The sequence below is a fragment of the Zea mays genome, chromosome 4 (genome assembly GCF_902167145.1).
Source record: "Zea mays cultivar B73 chromosome 4, Zm-B73-REFERENCE-NAM-5.0, whole genome shotgun sequence".
NCBI classification, from domain to species: Eukaryota; Viridiplantae; Streptophyta; class Magnoliopsida; order Poales; family Poaceae; genus Zea; species Zea mays.
The window spans coordinates 124920339-124942878 of NC_050099.1; the positions used below are offsets into that span (position 1 = coordinate 124920339).

The 22540-nt window shown below is 40.4% G+C and overlaps 1 protein-coding gene, 1 long non-coding RNA gene and 1 pseudogene across 2 annotated transcripts; all 3 read right to left on the reverse strand.

Moving 5' to 3' along the window:
* Nucleotides 1–519: 519 nt before the first annotated feature.
* Nucleotides 520–1743, reverse strand: LOC103655482 (MLO-like protein 1; annotated as a pseudogene).
* A 9832-nt stretch (nt 1744–11575) lies between these two features.
* On the reverse strand, nt 11576–12984 carry LOC118476944 (uncharacterized). The gene is made up of 2 exons (XR_004857804.1): nt 12908–12984; nt 11576–12716 (listed from the first exon to the last, which is right to left on the reverse strand). It is a non-coding gene; the product is annotated as an uncharacterized lncRNA (long non-coding RNA).
* A 5312-nt stretch (nt 12985–18296) lies between these two features.
* LOC103653645 (MLO-like protein 1) lies at nt 18297–22305 on the reverse strand. The gene is made up of 14 exons (XM_008680485.2): nt 21943–22305; nt 21787–21844; nt 21467–21666; nt 20892–21008; nt 20751–20802; nt 20503–20594; nt 20346–20420; nt 20160–20248; nt 20002–20051; nt 19770–19810; nt 19367–19576; nt 19027–19094; nt 18889–18949; nt 18297–18588 (listed from the first exon to the last, which is right to left on the reverse strand). Exons 1-14 carry the CDS (start codon nt 22069–22071, stop codon nt 18391–18393), a joined length of 1440 nt encoding a protein of 479 aa, XP_008678707.1. The 5' UTR covers nt 22072–22305; the 3' UTR covers nt 18297–18390.
* Nucleotides 22306–22540: the final 235 nt, after the last annotated feature.

Below are 22540 nucleotides of genomic sequence, written 5' to 3' on the forward strand. Positions count from 1 at the left end.
AGATTTGCCAAACAAGAAACCATGAGATAAGATTGGAGTAGAATCAAGCCCTAGTTTCCACAAAATGGGATATGCACATGCAATGGAAATATTTGGACATCTACGCATCCAAAACCATCAGTGTTTTGTGAGTTTCCTTAGTTCAAGATCTAGACCACTAACACACATACATATGATCAACACTACTCCCAACCTATTTTATACAAGCTAAAAACTAAAGTTACGGTATTACTCCACCTCAAAAGGGCCAAACTAGTATAAACTCATATGTTCTCAAGGAGTATGATGTACCCATATGCTCGATGTCACCCATGTATACCTCGATTTATAGTACATAGTCAACTTCTGGTCGTCATCACCACAGATGGATGCATTACTTGGTAGCACTAAAATGAGTAAAGAACAATATGTAGTCTATTTTCTAAAGTAATGGTATTCTAGAGATGGAAATAAAAATCATACAATGACATTAAAGAATAAATTGTGATAGCTGTAAATGTATGTACAATGTGCGTTAGCATGTACATTCATATTTTCACTTAGATCAACCTTGCAGTTCCCTGTTCCATTGATGATTCTCTTTGTGTCTGATTTGACATTTGAATTCCTTCACCAATAGGTGAATTGTCACCAACACTTGTTGGCATTCTATTACGCCTCCTAGCATTTTCTGCCCAATTGATGAGACCTTCGGAGACATTTTCATCGAAAATGGCCTTCTTGAAAGAACTTCCCATCTTTATTAATGAAAAAGATAGATTGTTAGCATCAAACTAAACTCAAAGTGAAAGTAGTTAGAGAATATTAACAACAACATATGATTTATAATATTATACCAATAGTTGAGCCACACAAAATGGAATATGTTACCATGTCTCGATAAATACACTTTATAATAGCTATCCTAATGTTGTTAATTGGCTAATTCAAGTATTGCTTAAATTGGCTAGTTCATAACTTAAAATAAATTTTAAAAGGTGCTTGAGCAAAATGAGTTCAAAATGAAGCTAACCATACTAAAAAAAATTTAGAAAACTTACTTGAGAGATGAGAGCATACAGAGGTAGGGTGCTATATCCACATAGGACTTGGCTGATGACACTGAAAATGCATACAAAGTGTGAATTCTTGCTTCTTTGAAAGTTTAATTGGCATAACTGAAAAATATTATAGGTTACCTTATCACCACACGAGTAATAACATATGCCGGTTTTCCCATAATGCACGAATTAAACCCATATGTTACCTGCAAGGTTGGGTGAGTGCTTAGTCGAGCTTGTTTTATACATACTATCAAAAGTAAAGATAGAATGTCCTAGTACTAAATGAAACATGTATAAATTGTTTAATAATATGTTATACATATATATTTGGGTATCAGTTTGATTTTATCGTGATGAATTGCAATGACATATTTTGACATAACAACACAGTCCATGATGCAACAATGAATTGTTTTAGAAGAAATCAGTGGATCGATGTTTGTAAGGTGAAAATGTAAATGGCTGATTATTGTTCTTACCAGCAACCAAAAGAAGAATGCAATCTCAAATGCATTCTGGAACAAGATGATATGAATCAAGAGAAGGACTAGTTTAGGCCGGTGGAACCAAAAGAGTTCATCCGAAGGAGTTACAACTAGAACCCCTTCTATTGCCGTATGCTTTTGGATAACCTCAAGAGCCAACTCCGTGATAATATAATATGCTCCATCTTACTTCCGAGCACAAGTAACAGCTGCATGGGATAAAAGACATGCATCCAATATGTTATGATTTTACTAGATGTATTTTTTTCGAAATAGTTTTACTACAAAGTACAATAATATGTATTATTATATTTATATAGATCCAGCAAATGAAAAATAGAGATATATGCATGCATGCTTTTAAATTTCTATCTTTATATAACATATATGTTGTTTACTTACAATGAATGGGATTACTGATATCCAAATGTAGACGTAACAAAAGAACGGTGGTGTCAGTCTTAACATAATCATTTAACTAGGTAGGTGCCCGTGCGTTGCAACGGCATCCAATCAGGCATATATTAATCTTTCAATTATTCATACTTGCCACAGAAGTTAAAAAATAGTGTAAAACATAGATATGAAATAACAAATATCAATATGATATGTAAAATCTGTGTGACAATATAAATATATAATATTATTATAAATATGTCAACTCAAATAAAATCAACTGATGTCGAACAAACATTACAATATCGTATATATTATTTCTAAAGAATCAACATAGAATTACAGGAACATATAATATCATGGTAATTTATGTATACGGAGTACAATTCCAACTTTCTAAAGCTTATGTGGTGCTTCAAGGTGTCAGTCGAAGGGTGGTCCCTCTTGAGAGTGACATTAAGTTGCTCAAGCAAACCAGTTGTGGTGAGCAATGGTGCCGCTAGGAGAGATTCAACCTACTCGTCATTGATGAGGCATCGTCTTCCCACATTTGCATATGAGATTTCTAAACACCAACCTGCAAGGCGCCAGGGACAAACAATTATAATCAGGTAAACCAGGTCATCAAAAGGGGACAAATGCAATAAGAGGAGAATGTGTCATACTGAAAATAAGCATAAGTGAAACTTATTGTGGCACCATTAAAAATAACATTATTTCAGTCAGAAAGGATGCTAATCGACCAAGGTGAGAAAGGATGCTAATCGACCAAGGTGGGAGGCTGTATTGCTCATTGTTGAACAACCTGATGGAGAATTGTTGTAATTGCTCTTGTAGATGCACTTATAATTCTGATGCTCCAAGTATATCTCCTGAAAGATAATACATTTAGACATGAAAATACAGAAACAAATAAACAATATAGTTTGATCACTTTTTCCAAGTGACTTTCTACAAACCTGTGTAATCACAAAATATAGAGCCGAAAGTATTTGTTTTCATTTTTAAACACATAACTTGATTATACTTTTTTTGCATATAAAACAGACATAAAACAATCACTTGATCAACAACTACAATACACTTTATACATAATAAATCTTTGGGACTAAGAAAATCTAGAAGTTGGCATGTTGTTGTGAGCAAAAAATGGACAGACTTAATTTTTACCTAGATCATGCATCAAATTGGCCTTTATCTGCAATACATTAATGCATAATATATCTTTGAGCCTAAGAACATCTGCAAGTTGGCGCGTTGTTCTGAGCCAAAATGGACAAACTCAATTTTTACCTAGATCATGCAGAAAATTGCTTATACCTACATGAAAAAAAATCATTGCACGTGATGAAACAAGGACCACAAGAACGAAATAGGGATCAGATCGCCTAATCATGATGAGAAGATAACAAGGTTCTCAAGGGAAATCATCAACTGTATAGAATGGAAAACGAACTCACATGGTACAAATCAGTTTTGAGAAAAGGCACAACACTGTAATAAGTACCAACCCCTACAGAGCACCAAAACTCCCTAGTGCAAAAATCAAGCAACCATCACACAATGCAGCATCGTATGAATCAAATACCAGACAAGACTTTTGTCACCACAGAGAGGAAACAAGAGCAAGATGAGAGCTTAGAGCTCACTGATCAGCTGCACAACTAAGTTAGTAATATTATCATTTCAAAACAGTCCTGTACTATATGTGTGTTGTGGGGTCTTCATAGCTTCATATGGACTAACAAGCTAACAGAAACACCAACTACTTGGCTAGACAAGAAAAGAGATACTGACCTTTAATGGCTTCCTTGGGTATCTTGAAACCAAGGCTAATGTTCCTCCAGAATCTATTTCTACATTGCTAGTGTTCACTAATGATTTGCTTGTATCATCTTCTGTAGTACATAAATGCAGCGATTCACTTGGGATAAGCATTGCTCGCACAGGAGCACCGAAAGGGTAAGCAGTAGTTATGCGCCCATCAGAGGATCCAAATCACATCACAAAAATGCACGAAAGGGTAAGCAGCAGGGACACACCATCAGCGGATCCAAATCGAAATGCAGCCAAGGGATGGGGGAAAGACGTACAGTCGAAATTGCAGGTGATCTACTATCGCAGGCTGTGGCTTCAGGATTCGAGAAACCTCCAACTCCGACAGGCTCGGCTAGGTGCCGGGGTTTTCAGTGGCCAGCAAGCATAGTAGTCGAGGTTGATGCTCTTGAGGACCTCCTGGTGGCAATCCATAGAAAACATTTAAACTCATCAGAGCTTGTGCACATAGAAAATGACTCACATTTTATTATTAAAAGACAAACTTCTAAATCCCCCAAATCCCAGGAACAAAACAAGGTTGTACGCTTTTGGGTCACCTTGTCTTCAACATTGATTTTATGTTAATCAATCACGAACCAAGAACCTGGACTATAGCTCCTAGCCCTTGTTTTGGTTTGATTCAGAGAATTAAATGAACTAAATTCAAAAGAGCAAATTAATAGATTGCAGACCACCATTGGGTGTAGTAAATTGCTCCCCTATTTTTCATCAAATCTATGGTTACACTCTATTTTTGCCAGCGGAAGGTGAATATTCAACAATTAAAATGCAGAATAGTGTAGCACCACTCACAAATTTTTATTTTGAGGAAGCGACGAGAGACTGTGCAGCTATGTAGTCACTTGTTTCTATAAATCTAAAACAAAAGAAAAATATTATGTGATTGCTAATAATGACATAAGTGATTCAAAGTGCAGGGGTGATTCATAGATAGAATGAGACATTCATGTTTCATTCTCTACACTCCCTAATCACATCGAAATTGACATTTCATTGCCGTCTCTAGTATAATGACACCGACACATACCTGTGGATCACCTATGTCACCGTCCGGTCGAGGCGCAGATGGCTTTTGAGGAGCAGATGATTTGGTCGAATTTACTGCTCACAACCATAGTATTTCAGCCCACCGTTACCAGGTGGAGGCAGCACCTGCCAATTTGCAATTCCTCTCCGTTTGCTGCCCAAGAAACATGTAAAAACAACGGATATACATTACAATGAGACAACAACCAGACAAATCTGAAAAAAAACAAATATTCAGATCCGAAACAAGAGAGTAGAATTACTACATCAACATGGGAAACAACTTAAGTGAAAAAATGAGGTTTCCAATTTTTAGGATTACACTGAATGTACAACAACTCCAACCTCTTTTCTTGTGCCTTAGCAGCTACACGAGCGCAAAGCGTCCAAAAAGGAGCATCACAAAATCTATGATTGCAAAGTAAATATGTCAGTCATTTTCTGAAAATGATACGAACCCAACCAATAAGCATATCACTGACTGAAACATTGAGAAATTCACATGACACGTGCAGTTGGCACACTCCTGATTTTAGTTTCAGCAGTCTTTGAAACGTAGGGATTTCACCAGAATTGTGAATTTCTTTGAAATGCAGGACGTGGATCAGGGAGTATAAAATTTCACAGAAATTTTTTTAAGCGGTAGCTCTACGGAACTATGGCCTATTCGATGATAGTCACCTCCTCTCGGGCCTCCTGGTGCTCTTCGTCCGCCGCGTCACCAAGTTCGGCGACACGGCCCACGCGGACCGACTCATCTTCCCATTCCAGGATCCGGATCCAAAACACGCATACACATTTTAGTTTTCAGAATGGTAACATGAACAATTCTGCCAAAGTACTGGGATTCAGAATGGTAACATGAACAATTCTGCCAAAGTACTGGGAGGGGGGTTGACTACCTCTTACCTTCTTCATAGTAGTAGAGATATCAGAAAAGAGGTTGCATTAAAGCGCTGTGAAATCTATGAGAAGTTTAGTGCCAGCCTACGCAAAGATGGCGAGCAGATGGCATCGAGTATCAACAAAAGTACACTTGTTTTTTATTGGAAAAACAAAAGCACATCTGTTGACAGGGACCAAACTGAATGTGACCATAGCGGAAAAGCGAATGAAAATAGTGACCTGTTGACTGCCCATGACACCCAAAATGTCAGCACACCAAATCAGGACAGGATGAAACAAATAGAGCTAGAAAAAACTGTGAACCAAGCGGGAGAAGGCCAAATTAAGCAAATAGATATGGCTGCACATAAAGCATGTTTTCTTAGCAAGCTGCCAAGATATAGTCAAGTACGTACATACTATTGTAGAGGATCTATTTCACGTCCATGTATTTTAGGAATTTTTTTGGCAATATTATCGAGTATCTTAATCAGATAAAGACTACCATTTACCAGTGGCTCCAATTCTAGATGAATAGCATGGTTCCCAGTTCCCATAATTATGATTTTGTGTACAACCGTAGACAAAGTGAAAAAGCAAAGTTCTATACTCACACTATGTTTGGCATAAATCACTTTCAAACACTTCTTCCCAAAAAAAGATATTTGCACTCTACCTACATTGCACAATGCATTATCACCAAGTTAGATATAATACAATAATGCATTTATCTAATGCTCCTGAAGCGCCATCGGATCCAACATTCAGAATGCCAAATTATGTAAGAGAAACCATCGGTGCACAATACTCTTTGAGTTATGCAAGGAAACTAACCTACCATATTCTTGCTTTCTTTAAGCCGCTCTAGAATCTTCCTCCTCAATGCATAAGCTATTCAGTTCCATATTTTCATATTTTCCTTCATGTTTCTGAGTGTACATGGGTCACAATCAGTAAGAATAACCTACATATTAATGAATATTTGCATGACATATTACGTTCATAAGTAATCTTTTGATTTCTGAAGAAACTTATGAACATAATGGAGCTAAACAATTCATATGCTTTATTGCCACTCTTGAGCGTGGAGGCCTCGCCCCTGTCGGCGATAATGCATTGACCAACAATATTTATTCAATTACTAATTAAGTAAAGTGAAAAGACTACCACGACATCTGTCATCAAAAGTATGGCTTGTATGTCTGTCTATTTGTGCAAGTACAAATATTCATAGAATAGACGAATAGTCAAATGAGTGAAAAAAGTACAACAGTGTTATATATTCTACAAAACAGAGTTTTTTTACAGGGTAGAATGAAATGATATTACTCACCCCATCTCCGATAGTAAATATACATACAGCTCGGGCATTTCTCAACGATCGCTTGACAAGAAGTGCATAAATGTCGACAAAGGCTAGCAAAAGGCTCCACAAGCACTGCAAAATGGCTGCTGCGACAAGGTAGCTGATCAAAAGAAAACCATCAGTTCATTGTGTAGACGAATACATAGAGAAATACATATAAATCACTAATTAACAAAAAAAAAACAGGCATCACCACTCTACTCCTAAGGATCTATTTTGACCCCATACAATGGTATTAGGTCTGAACCAGGACTGATCTGATCCTTAGCGTGTGTTTGGTTCGAAGGACCATGGGGGATGAGATAATCCCCAATTTGTTGGTGTTTGGTTGTGGAACCAACTGAGGACAGGATCACCCTAGGGGAATATTCTGCCAATATTCAGGTCTTCTCTTCCATGACCAGACTTATTCCAAGAGGACAGCCTCATCCTTCATCGACGCCGTCGTCGTCCATCTCCTTTGTCCCGCATAGGCTCAGCTCTTCTCTTCCATGACCAGACTTCCTCTCTTCCTCAGCACTCCTCAGTGGATGCAGAAAAGGAGGGGCAGCTTCCTGGAAACGCAAAGGATGCTGCTGGGAGACAGCCAAGGCGTCCATGGCGATGTTATCCCTGGAGAGGACACCTGAGATGACATCCACCCTGAGGCAGCGCACACGGTCATCGGCCACTCTTGTAGCGGATGAGGAACATTGAGAAGTCTTAGCCGACCTCATTGTCCTGATCCATGGCTTGGCAGGTAGTGCTCGGGTAGTCGGGTATAGAGGAAGAGAGGGGAGAGGAAAAAGGAGCAGCACTACGACGCAGGGAAAGAAATAGGTAGCAGTGCTGGATAGCGCTAGCGCAAGCCACACTAAGCAGACGGAGCTGAGGCCGAAATCCATGATCCTGAGCGTGGAGGCCTCGCCCCTGTCGGCGAAGAGGCAGTTCTCGGGCTTGAGGTCCCGGTGCACGACGCCCGCGCCGTGGAGCGCCTGCAGCCCGCGCGCGATCTTTCGGACGACGCCCGCCGCGTCGAACTCCGAGTAGTGGCGCTGCAGCCGCGCCGCCGCCTCCTCGGAGCTGAGCCCGCGGTCCGCCGAGACGCCCAGCTCCGCGAGGCACTCGCTCGGTGTGCGCGCCCACACCGGGAAGACCGGCGCGGCGGGGTCCGGATCGGAGGCGGCGGATCCGGCCGCCGCTTGCCTTCATCCTGCCCGCCCTTACCCATTGGGTCGCTGACTCTCTAGATTCGATGGAGAGGAGGCGTCCCTACTGTCCCGCGCCACCAAGGCCGCGAGATCGCATGGAGTAGAAACCCTAGAAGGAGGGGAGCAGAGGAGGAGGCGGCGGCGCGGAGACTGGGCAAGGAGGCGATGGCGAGGGATGCGGCCTGCGGGTATGGAGATACTTGGGCCTCCTGGCAGCTACTTGGGCCGCACCAAAGAAAACAGCCCACACGACCTATGTTGTAGTCACGGCTTGCACATTCTTAAAACCATACCGGCTAGCCAACATAATTTCTACCGGCTTATAAGCCTTCCTCCTTCAAAGGAAGCAATCGTGGTCAAATGCTACTGCCAGTGTCAAATTTAGGCGATTTTTTGCGCGAGACGACGTGGCTGTCACGTGGGCCCAACGTCCGGAGTGTGTCTGCGTCAGTCTCCACAATGGACGGCTGAGATCGTCCGGTGTCTGCGTCAGTCTCCACAATGGACGGCTGAGATCGCAGAATGGCAGAACACAAAAAGGCAGGCTACTATTGCGTACTTAATAAGTAGTAGAGATTTAAAGGTTAAAAAGATGTATGTGATACACCATACAGGTAATGACAATAATGCACCACCAGCATCGTATCTTATTTATGCATAAGTGTAAAAACTTGAAGCAATACTCATTGAACATGCATCATATAGAAACGTACCGTGAACATTAAGTAGCAAGAATATCATTAGCATACCCCAAAGGTACCAGCTGCGACAAACACACATATACATTTAGTGGACAATGTTCATGCTTTATTAAGGAACCGCCACTAGAAATAGCACAGTCGGTGGTGAAGCGAAACCGCCTATAAAAATATATGGGTGCCGCAGGCTTTGAGCCTTTTTGTACTAGTGATATTTGGGTATCAGTTTGATTTTATCGTGATGAATTGCAATGACATATTTTGACATAACAACACAGTCCATGATGCAACAATGAATTGTTTTAGAAGAAATCAGTGGATCGATGTTTGTAAGGTGAAAATGTAAATGGCTGATTATTGTTCTTACCAGCAACCAAAAGAAGAATGCAATCTCAAATGCATTCTGGAACAAGATGATATGAATCAAGAGAAGGACTAGTTTAGGCCGGTGGAACCAAAAGAGTTCATCCGAAGGAGTTACAACTAGAACCCCTTCTATTGCCGTATGCTTTTGGATAACCTCAAGAGCCAACTCCGTGATAATATAATATGCTCCATCTTACTTCCGAGCACAAGTAACAGCTGCATGGGATAAAAGACATGCATCCAATATGTTATGATTTTACTAGATGTATTTTTTTCGAAATAGTTTTACTACAAAGTACAATAATATGTATTATTATATTTATATAGATCCAGCAAATGAAAAATAGAGATATATGCATGCATGCTTTTAAATTTCTATCTTTATATAACATATATGTTGTTTACTTACAATGAATGGGATTACTGATATCCAAATGTAGACGTAACAAAAGAACGGTGGTGTCAGTCTTAACATAATCATTTAACTAGGTAGGTGCCCGTGCGTTGCAACGGCATCCAATCAGGCATATATTAATCTTTCAATTATTCATACTTGCCACAGAAGTTAAAAAATAGTGTAAAACATAGATATGAAATAACAAATATCAATATGATATGTAAAATCTGTGTGACAATATAAATATATAATATTATTATAAATATGTCAACTCAAATAAAATCAACTGATGTCGAACAAACATTACAATATCGTATATATTATTTCTAAAGAATCAACATAGAATTACAGGAACATATAATATCATGGTAATTTATGTATACGGAGTACAATTCCAACTTTCTAAAGCTTATGTGGTGCTTCAAGGTGTCAGTCGAAGGGTGGTCCCTCTTGAGAGTGACATTAAGTTGCTCAAGCAAACCAGTTGTGGTGAGCAATGGTGCCGCTAGGAGAGATTCAACCTACTCGTCATTGATGAGGCATCGTCTTCCCACATTTGCATATGAGATTTCTAAACACCAACCTGCAAGGCGCCAGGGACAAACAATTATAATCAGGTAAACCAGGTCATCAAAAGGGGACAAATGCAATAAGAGGAGAATGTGTCATACTGAAAATAAGCATAAGTGAAACTTATTGTGGCACCATTAAAAATAACATTATTTCAGTCAGAAAGGATGCTAATCGACCAAGGTGAGAAAGGATGCTAATCGACCAAGGTGGGAGGCTGTATTGCTCATTGTTGAACAACCTGATGGAGAATTGTTGTAATTGCTCTTGTAGATGCACTTATAATTCTGATGCTCCAAGTATATCTCCTGAAAGATAATACATTTAGACATGAAAATACAGAAACAAATAAACAATATAGTTTGATCACTTTTTCCAAGTGACTTTCTACAAACCTGTGTAATCACAAAATATAGAGCCGAAAGTATTTGTTTTCATTTTTAAACACATAACTTGATTATACTTTTTTTGCATATAAAACAGACATAAAACAATCACTTGATCAACAACTACAATACACTTTATACATAATAAATCTTTGGGACTAAGAAAATCTAGAAGTTGGCATGTTGTTGTGAGCAAAAAATGGACAGACTTAATTTTTACCTAGATCATGCATCAAATTGGCCTTTATCTGCAATACATTAATGCATAATATATCTTTGAGCCTAAGAACATCTGCAAGTTGGCGCGTTGTTCTGAGCCAAAATGGACAAACTCAATTTTTACCTAGATCATGCAGAAAATTGCTTATACCTACATGAAAAAAAATCATTGCACGTGATGAAACAAGGACCACAAGAACGAAATAGGGATCAGATCGCCTAATCATGATGAGAAGATAACAAGGTTCTCAAGGGAAATCATCAACTGTATAGAATGGAAAACGAACTCACATGGTACAAATCAGTTTTGAGAAAAGGCACAACACTGTAATAAGTACCAACCCCTACAGAGCACCAAAACTCCCTAGTGCAAAAATCAAGCAACCATCACACAATGCAGCATCGTATGAATCAAATACCAGACAAGACTTTTGTCACCACAGAGAGGAAACAAGAGCAAGATGAGAGCTTAGAGCTCACTGATCAGCTGCACAACTAAGTTAGTAATATTATCATTTCAAAACAGTCCTGTACTATATGTGTGTTGTGGGGTCTTCATAGCTTCATATGGACTAACAAGCTAACAGAAACACCAACTACTTGGCTAGACAAGAAAAGAGATATTGACCTTTAATGGCTTCCTTGGGTATCTTGAAACCAAGGCTAATGTTCCTCCAGAATCTATTTCTACTTTGCTAGTGTTCACTAATGATTTGCTTGTATCATCTTCTGTAGTACATAAATGCAGCGATTCACTTGGGATAAGCATTGCTCGCACAGGAGCACCGAAAGGGTAAGCAGTAGTTATGCGCCCATCAGAGGATCCAAATCACATCACAAAAATGCACGAAAGGGTAAGCAGCAGGGACACACCATCAGCGGATCCAAATCGAAATGCAGCCAAGGGATGGGGGAAAGACGTACAGTCGAAATTGCAGGTGATCTACTATCGCAGGCTGTGGCTTCAGGATTCGAGAAACCTCCAACTCCGACAGGCTCGGCTAGGTGCCGGGGTTTTCAGTGGCCAGCAAGCATAGTAGTCGAGGTTGATGCTCTTGAGGACCTCCTGGTGGCAATCCATAGAAAACATTTAAACTCATCAGAGCTTGTGCACATAGAAAATGACTCACATTTTATTATTAAAAGACAAACTTCTAAATCCCCCAAATCCCAGGAACAAAACAAGGTTGTACGCTTTTGGGTCACCTTGTCTTCAACATTGATTTTATGTTAATCAATCACGAACCAAGAACCTGGACTACAGCTCCTAGCCCTTGTTTTGGTTTGATTCAGAGAATTAAATGAACTAAATTCAAAAGAGCAAATTAATAGATTGCAGACCACCATTGGGTGTAGTAAATTGCTCCCCTATTTTTCATCAAATCTATGGTTACACTCTATTTTTGCCAGCGGAAGGTGAATATTCAACAATTAAAATGCAGAATAGTGTAGCACCACTCACAAATTTTTATTTTAAGGAAGCGACGAGAGACTGTGCAGCTATGTAGTCACTTGTTTCTATAAATCTAAAACAAAAGAAAAATATTATGTGATTGCTAATAATGACATAAGTGATTCAAAGTGCAGGGGTGATTCATAGATAGAATGAGACATTCATGTTTCATTCTCTACACTCCCTAATCACATCGAAATTGACATTTCATTGCCGTCTCTAGTATAATGACACCGACACATACCTGTGGATCACCTATGTCACCGTCCGGTCGAGGCGCAGATGGCTTTTGAGGAGCAGATGATTTGGTCGAATTTACTGCTCACAACCATAGTATTTCAGCCCACCGTTACCAGGTGGAGGCAGCACCTGCCAATTCGCAATTCCTCTCCGTTTGCTGCCCAAGAAACATGTAAAAACAACGGATATACATTACAATGAGACAACAACCAGACAAATCTGAAAAAAAACAAATATTCAGATCCGAAACAAGAGAGTAGAATTACTACATCAACATGGGAAACAACTTAAGTGAAAAAATGAGGTTTCCAATTTTTAGGATTACACTGAATGTACAACAACTCCAACCTCTTTTCTTGTGCCTTAGCAGCTACACGAGCGCAAAGCGTCCAAAAAGGAGCATCACAAAATCTATGATTGCAAAGTAAATATGTCAGTCATTTTCTGAAAATGATACGAACCCAACCAATAAGCATATCACTGACTGAAACATTGAGAAATTCACATGACACGTGCAGTTGGCACACTCCTGATTTTAGTTTCAGCAGTCTTTGAAACGTAGGGATTTCACCAGAATTGTGAATTTCTTTGAAATGCAGGACGTGGATCAGGGAGTATAAAATTTCACAGAAATTTTTTTAAGCGGTAGCTCTACGGAACTATGGCCTATTCGATGATAGTCACCTCCTCTCGGGCCTCCTGGTGCTCTTCGTCCGCCGCGTCACCAAGTTCGGCGACACGGCCCACGCGGACCGACTCATCTTCCCATTCCAGGATCCGGATCCAAAACACGCATACACATTTTAGTTTTCAGAATGGTAACATGAACAATTCTGCCAAAGTACTGGGATTCAGAATGGTAACATGAACAATTCTGCCAAAGTACTGGGAGGGGGGTTGACTACCTCTTACCTTCTTCATAGTAGTAGAGATATCAGAAAAGAGGTTGCATTAAAGCGCTGTGAAATCTATGAGAAGTTTAGTGCCAGCCTACGCAAAGATGGCGAGCAGATGGCATCGAGTATCAACAAAAGTACACTTGTTTTTTATTGGAAAAACAAAAGCACATCTGTTGACAGGGACCAAACTGAATGTGACCATAGCGGAAAAGCGAATGAAAATAGTGACCTGTTGACTGCCCATGACACCCAAAATGTCAGCACACCAAATCAGGACAGGATGAAACAAATAGAGCTAGAAAAAACTGTGAACCAAGCGGGAGAAGGCCAAATTAAGCAAATAGATATGGCTGCACATAAAGCATGTTTTCTTAGCAAGCTGCCAAGATATAGTCAAGTACGTACATACTATTGTAGAGGATCTATTTCACGTCCATGTATTTTAGGAATTTTTTTGGCAATATTATCGAGTATCTTAATCAGATAAAGACTACCATTTACCAGTGGCTCCAATTCTAGATGAATAGCATGGTTCCCAGTTCCCATAATTATGATTTTGTGTACAACCGTAGACAAAGTGAAAAAGCAAAGTTCTATACTCACACTATGTTTGGCATAAATCACTTTCAAACACTTCTTCCCAAAAAAAGATATTTGCACTCTACCTACATTGCACAATGCATTATCACCAAGTTAGATATAATACAATAATGCATTTATCTAATGCTCCTGAAGCGCCATCGGATCCAACATTCAGAATGCCAAATTATGTAAGAGAAACCATCGGTGCACAATACTCTTTGAGTTATGCAAGGAAACTAACCTACCATATTCTTGCTTTCTTTAAGCCGCTCTAGAATCTTCCTCCTCAATGCATAAGCTATTCAGTTCCATATTTTCATATTTTCCTTCATGTTTCTGAGTGTACATGGGTCACAATCAGTAAGAATAACCTACATATTAATGAATATTTGCATGACATATTACGTTCATAAGTAATCTTTTGATTTCTGAAGAAACTTATGAACATAATGGAGCTAAACAATTCATATGCTTTATTGCCACTCTTGAGCGTGGAGGCCTCGCCCCTGTCGGCGATAATGCATTGACCAACAATATTTATTCAATTACTAATTAAGTAAAGTGAAAAGACTACCACGACATCTGTCATCAAAAGTATGGCTTGTATGTCTGTCTATTTGTGCAAGTACAAATATTCATAGAATAGACGAATAGTCAAATGAGTGAAAAAAGTACAACAGTGTTATATATTCTACAAAACAGAGTTTTTTTACAGGGTAGAATGAAATGATATTACTCACCCCATCTCCGATAGTAAATATACATACAGCTCGGGCATTTCTCAACGATCGCTTGACAAGAAGTGCATAAATGTCGACAAAGGCTAGCAAAAGGCTCCACAAGCACTGCAAAATGGCTGCTGCGACAAGGTAGCTGATCAAAAGAAAACCATCAGTTCATTGTGTAGACGAATACATAGAGAAATACATATAAATCACTAATTAACAAAAAAAAAACAGGCATCACCACTCTACTCCTAAGGATCTATTTTGACCCCATACAATGGTATTAGGTCTGAACCAGGACTGATCTGATCCTTAGCGTGTGTTTGGTTCGAAGGACCATGGGGGATGAGATAATCCCCAATTTGTTGGTGTTTGGTTGTGGAACCAACTGAGGACAGGATCACCCTAGGGGAATATTCTGCCAATATTCAGGTCTTCTCTTCCATGACCAGACTTATTCCAAGAGGACAGCCTCATCCTTCATCGACGCCGTCGTCGTCCATCTCCTTTGTCCCGCATAGGCTCAGCTCTTCTCTTCCATGACCAGACTTCCTCTCTTCCTCAGCACTCCTCAGTGGATGCAGAAAAGGAGGGGCAGCTTCCTGGAAACGCAAAGGATGCTGCTGGGAGACAGCCAAGGCGTCCATGGCGATGTTATCCCTGGAGAGGACACCTGAGATGACATCCACCCTGAGGCAGCGCACACGGTCATCGGCCACTCTTGTAGCGGATGAGGAACATTGAGAAGTCTTAGCCGACCTCATTGTCCTGATCCATGGCTTGGCAGGTAGTGCTCGGGTAGTCGGGTATAGAGGAAGAGAGGGGAGAGGAAAAAGGAGCAGCACTACGACGCAGGGAAAGAAATAGGCAGCAGTGCTGGATAGCGCTAGCGCAAGCCACACTAAGCAGACGGAGCTGAGGCCGAAATCCATGATCCTGAGCGTGGAGGCCTCGCCCCTGTCGGCGAAGAGGCAGTTCTCGGGCTTGAGGTCCCGGTGCACGACGCCCGCGCCATGGAGCGCCTGCAGCCCGCGCGCGATCTGGCGGACGACGCCCGCCGCGTCGAACTCCGAGTAGTGGCGCTGCAGCCGCGCCGCCGCCTCCTCGGAGCTGAGCCCGCGGTCCGCCGAGACGCCCAGCTCCGCGAGGCACTCGCTCGGTGTGCGCGCCCACACCGGGAAGACCGGCGCGGCGGGGTCCGGATCGGAGGCGGCGGATCCGGCCGCCGCTTGCCTTCGTCCTGCCCGCCCTTACCCATTGGGTCGCTGACTCTCTAGATTCGATGGAGAGGAGGCGTCCCTACTGTCCCGCGCCACCAAGGCCGCGAGATCGCATGGAGTAGAAACCCTAGAAGGAGGGGAGCAGAGGAGGAGGCGGCGGCGCGGAGACTGGGCAAGGAGGCGATGGCGAGGGATGCGGCCTGCGGGTATGGAGATACTTGGGCCTCCTGGCAGCTACTTGGGCCGCACCAAAGAAAACAGCCCACACGACCTATGTTGTAGTCACGGCTTGCACATTCTTAAAACCATACCGGCTAGCCAACATAATTTCTACCGGCTTATAAGCCTTCCTCCTTCAAAGGAAGCAATCGTGGTCAAATGCTACTGCCAGTGTCAAATTTAGGCGATTTTTTGCGCGAGACGACGTGGCTGTCACGTGGGCCCAACGTCCGGAGTGTGTCTGCGTCAGTCTCCACAATGGACGGCTGAGATCGTCCGGTGTCTGCGTCAGTCTCCACAATGGACGGCTGAGATCGCAGAATGGCAGAACACAAAAAGGCAGGCTACTATTGCGTACTTAATAAGTAGTAGAGATTTAAAGGTTAAAAAGATGTATGTGATACACCATACAGGTAATGACAATAATGCACCACCAGCATCGTATCTTATTTATGCATAAGTGTAAAAACTTGAAGCAATACTCATTGAACATGCATCATATAGAAACGTACCGTGAACATTAAGTAGCAAGAATATCATTAGCATACCCCAAAGGTACCAGCTGCGACAAACACACATATACATTTAGTGGACAATGTTCATGCTTTATTAAGGAACCGCCACTAGAAATAGCACATTCAATACCATTTGGTGCTATTATGATAGTAAATAATTTGGTTTTAAGATTTGTCAAACAAGAAACCATGAGATAAGATTAGAGCAGAATCAAGCCCTAGTTTCCACAAAATAGTTCACTTGCTGAGTTTACTCTTTCCAGGTGTTTGATGCTTGTCTTGGAGGAGTGGGAAGTACTTGCACGCCCCCATTTCACTATGCAAACTTATTTATTCTTTGTACATGTTAATTTAGTTAAGCATTTCAGTTGTGAGGATGTCAATTTAATCTTTGGTGTCAATGTTGAATTCTACCATTGTGGTTAATCATTCACTAATAGGAAGTTATTACTACTGTTGTATGCTTCTATCATTGAATTATATCTGTTTGGCTTCCGTGTTTCTTAAATTTACAAAGTAGGTGCTGCCAGATTTTAATTTTGACTATTCGTTTTGTTGTTTAGTAGCATTCAGGGTTTTTAGATCTCAAGGGGTTACACTAGTGCCATTCACGATTGAATGGAAACTAACCAAAGGATGACTTAGGTAGCACCCAAACCCCGAGCACGGACAACACCTCTCCCTTTCCTGACTCAGCACTGCCTAAGCGGGTTGTTGATACTTGTGTGGGTTTGTCTCTTTGGGTCCCTTGTGATACCATCTAAAATTTTCTAATACACATTGCCCCATCATGAATTTTCTAGTGAGAAAATACCAAAATAGTACTTTATATCCTTATGCAAGAATTGAAAGAAATAGAAGATAAGCAAAAATCTAGAAGACACTCTCAAAAGTATTTCATATATTGTGATAAAAGTTTAATATCTCCATTCACGAGTTGTGAAGGAAGTGTTAAATCTTTTAGCTTGTCTGGCTTCTTGAATGCACGTAGGAGGCTAACATTTTATACTAGAATAAGTCATTCACAACTATGGGGATCTTGTCTGATAGATGAAGGTTAGTCACAGGCCAAGTTATATCATTCAATACCATTTGGTGCTATTATGGTACAGTAAATAATCTGGTTTTAAGATTCGCCAAACAAGAAACCATGAGATAAGATTGGAGTAGAATCAAGCCCTAGTTTCCACAAAATGGGATATGCACATGCAATGAAAATATTTGGACATCTACACATCCAAAACCATCAGAGTGTTTTGTGAGTTTCCTTAGTTCAAGATCTAGACCACTAACACACATACATATGGTCAACACTACTCCCAAACTATTTTATACAAGCTAAAAACTAAAGTTACGGTATTACTCCACCTCAAAAGGGCCAAACTAGTATAAACTCATATGTTCTCAAGGAGTATGATGTACCCATATGCTCGATGTCACCCATGTATACCTCTATTTGTAGTACATAGTCAACTTCTGGTCGTCATCACCACAGATGGATGCATTACTTGGCAGCACTAAAATGAGTAAAGAATAATAGGTAGTCTATTTTCTAAAGTAATGGTATTCTAGAGATGGAAATAAAAAATCATACAATGACATTAAAGAATAAATTGTGATAGCTGTAAATGTATGTACAATGTGTGTTAGCATGTACATTCATATTTTCACTTAGATCAACCTTGCAGTTCCCTGTTCCATTGATGATTCTCTTTGTGTCTGATTTGACATTTGAATTCCTTCACCAACAGGTGAATTGTCACCAACACTTGTTGGCATTCTATTACGCCTCCTAGCATTTTCTGCCCAATTGATGAGACCTTCGGAGACATTTTCATCGAAAATGGCCTTCTTGAAAGAACTTCCCATCTTTATTAATGAAAAAGATAGAATGTTAGCATCAAACTAAACTCAAAGTGAAAGTAGTTAGAGAATATTAACAACAACATATGATTTATAATATTATACCAATAGTTGAGCCACACAAAATGGAATATGTTACCATGTCTCGATGTACACTTTATAATAGCTATCCTAATGTTGTTAATTGGCTAATTCAAGTATTGCTTAAATTGGCTAGTTCATAACCTGAAATAAATTTTTAGAAGGTGCTTAAGCAAAATGAGTTCAAAATGAAGCTAACCATACTAAAAAAATTAGAAAACTTACTTGAGAGATGAGAGCATAGAGAGGTAGGGTGCTATATCCACATAGGACTTGGCTGATGACACTGAAAATGCATACAAAGTGTGAATTCTTGCTTCTTTGAAAGTTTAATTGGCATAACTGAAAAATATTATAGGTTACCTTATCACCACACGAGTAATAACATATGCCGGTTTTCCCATAATGCACGAATTAAACCCATATGTTACCTGCAAGGTTGGGTGAGTGCTAAGTCGAGCTTGTTTTATACATATTATCAAAAGTAAAGATAGAATTTCCTTGTACTAAATGAAACATGTATAAAATGTTTAATAATATGTTATACATATTTGGGTATCAGTTTGATTTTATCGTGATGAATTGCAATGACATATTTTGACATAACAACACAGTCCATGATGCAACAATGAATTGTTTTAGAAGAAATCAGTGGATCGATGTTTGTAAGGTGAAAATGTAAATGGCTGATTATTGTTCTTACCAGCAACCAAAAGAAGAATGCAATCTCAAATGCATTCTGGAACAAGATGATATGAATCAAGAGAAGGACTAGTTTAGGCCGGTGGAACCAAAAGAGTTCATCCGAAGGAGTTACAACTAGAACCCCTTCTATTGCCGTATGCTTTTGGATAACCTCAAGAGCCAACTCCGTGATAATATGCTCCATCTTACTTCCGAGCACAAGTAACAGCTGCATGGGATAAAAGACATGCATCCAATATGTTATGATTTTACTAGATGTATTTTTTTCGAAATAGTTTTACTACAAAGTACAATAATATGTATTATTATATTTATATAGATCCAGCAAATGAAAAATAGAGATATATGCATGCATGCTTTTAAATTTCTATCTTTATATAACATATATGTTGTTTACTTACAATGAATGGGATTACTGATATCCAAATGTAGACGTACCATCCTATGATGATGACCACAAAAGAACGGTGGTGTCAGTCTTAACATAATCATTTAATTTAAAGGTTAAAAAGATGTATGTGATACACCATACAGGTAATGACAATAATGCACCACCAGCATCGTATCTTATTTATGCATAAGTGTAAAAACTTGAAGCAATACTCATTGAACATGCATCATATAGAAACGTACCGTGAACATTAAGTAGCAAGAATATCATTAGCATACCCCAAAGGTACCAGCTGCGACAAACACACATATACATTTAGTGGACAATGTTCATGCTTTATTTATTAAGAGGCTATGTGAACAATATGTGGATATTGACATTGTAGCTTCAGGGTGTTCACCTTATGCCAACGACTTTCTTGAAATCCCCTTCGAATGCTCTGTCCATATAGTTGTAGAAGTTGAATTTTGGATGGCCCCGGCAGTGTTTCTACCAAAACCGGACAAGAACAAAAAATGTAAACTTCGTTACAACATGAATAAATTCAAAAAAAAAAACATGTATGAAGTTGTATATGTCTGGCTACCATGACGAAGCCAAGTCGCAGGGTGGTGTAGTCCTCCTCCGTGACTGACCCGTAGAATTGTTTGAAAAAAGAGCGCTGGTGGAGTGAAGTTGTAAACATTATTGAACTGATGCTAATAACAAGATAAGTTATGCGGCTAACGTTTTAAAATATATACCAGCCAACCGAATATCCCCCATCGTTTTCCATGGCCTCTGAAGTGGCTTTTGATAAATTTGAATTCTTGCACATGCTTGATCATTTGAGGAGCTGCAAAATATAATTTGGCACCGACAACACATTATAAAAGCATACACTTCAAATCGATAATTCTTTGGCGAATACAGTTTAAATAGACATTAATGTAATATATAAAAAAAGTGTAGTTAGCTTGCTAAACTAGCTAGCTAGGCAGTATGTGTATACCACTGTCATCGTTTTGCTGGATCTTCTCCTCCCAATATTTCCAGTTTCTAGTCTAAACAGAGAGTGAAAACATGTTTAGAAGAAGAATGCAATGCGATAATGTATTTTGGGCACAAAGCTACCGCATTTTTTTTTTGGTACCTGCGTGATTCCAAGAATAACTGTAACAGCACTGAGAACCACATGCGTGACTGCCAAAACGAAGATAAATATGTGTAGCTGATGAATGGCATCGACCGAAAGAATTGGAACCTTGCCCTGTAGTATATGACGGCATACAAGCAGGTTACGAAAGGCGAAGGGAATATGACCGAATTTGTGTATAATTATTTGTATGGCACAAACATAGATAATAAAAAATCATAATAAAAGTAATAATAATTTATCTGTACTGGTTGGTGGTAAGAAAGCTAAAACTCAGATACATGAATTTGAGCAAATCCCTTTATCATTTTATTGGTGAATGAAGGGAATAACAAATCATAATAACTTTATTGGTCAACAGCAAGCAGGTGAGGTGAGACAAAAGACGAAAGCTGGTGAGGCTATATATATGTACAGCTAGCCTAGTAGTACTAGATTTGATCACTTCCGGATTCTCCAGTAAACGCCGTCAGGGGGCGGGGACGATCGAGACCGTACCAATAATAATGCAAAAGGAATATAATAAATAGGCTACGGCGGCGGGCGGTACGCGCACGGCCGGGGACACGCACCTTGCTGAGGCAGTAGTCACTGGAGACGCCGCCGCCTCCTGCCAGGAGCCTCCTCGTGCCGACGAAGTGCGCGCTGGTCTTGGCGGTGGTGCGCGGGCAGGGCAGGAGGTGGTTCATCAAGCTCTCCCGCACGCATATCTTCTGCGTGGCGCCCTGGAACACGGTGAGCAGCAGGGAGATGAAGCCCAGCAGCATCAGCTCTGCGTGCGTTGGTGGTTTGGTATATATGGCCAGCACAAACAAGCAAGTACATCAGCACGTCTATATAACAACAAGCATGAACATGTGGTGATGATGTGGAGAAGGAACGGAAAGAGAACCTTCTTTGACCTTGAGGAGGGCCTCGTACAGTGGCTTCCGGCGGCCTTTTGCTAGCCTCTGTATATATGTTCATGCATGCCGCAGATGCAACAAGAAGAAGAGTTGAGTGGATGATGCATACGGTCGACGACGTACGTAGCTAGGTACTAACGAACCTTGCCGAGGCGGTGGAGCAGTCGCTCGAAGAGCAGGGAGATGACGACGATGATGGAACATACGGAGGCCACGATCCACGTGGGCGTGTGCTCCAGCGTTATCTCGTCCGCGCCGTCTCCTCCGGCCATGGCGGCCGCCAAAGCTACCTGCCTACCTGCAGGGGTGCTGGGCCGGGTGCTGTTGTTTGGGCTAATAACTAGATTATTCTCCCTTAATCCAGTTAGTATTCGTCTCGATCGCTCGTCAGATCAAGCAGCGCGCATGGATGTGATAATAACAGATAATGAATGGGTTGCCTCATCTCTTATATATATACACACTACTATTGGGGCTACCTACTCTCAGGTTTGAACTGGAACTTATGCTAATATGCAACGCGGAAGATGTAAATAATAGTCCACACACAGAGCAGTCAACAGCGGGGATTTTGAAATGGCTTGCTGAGACCTTTTCTTTGTTTTTACTGGGCAACGCACCGGCCGACCGGCGTGCAGAAATAAAATTGCTGCCAACAACCGATTAGATCGAGGACGTGTATTTTTATATGTTTTGTCTGGTTATTAATTAAACTGAAGTACTATCTTCGTTCTCGAGTTT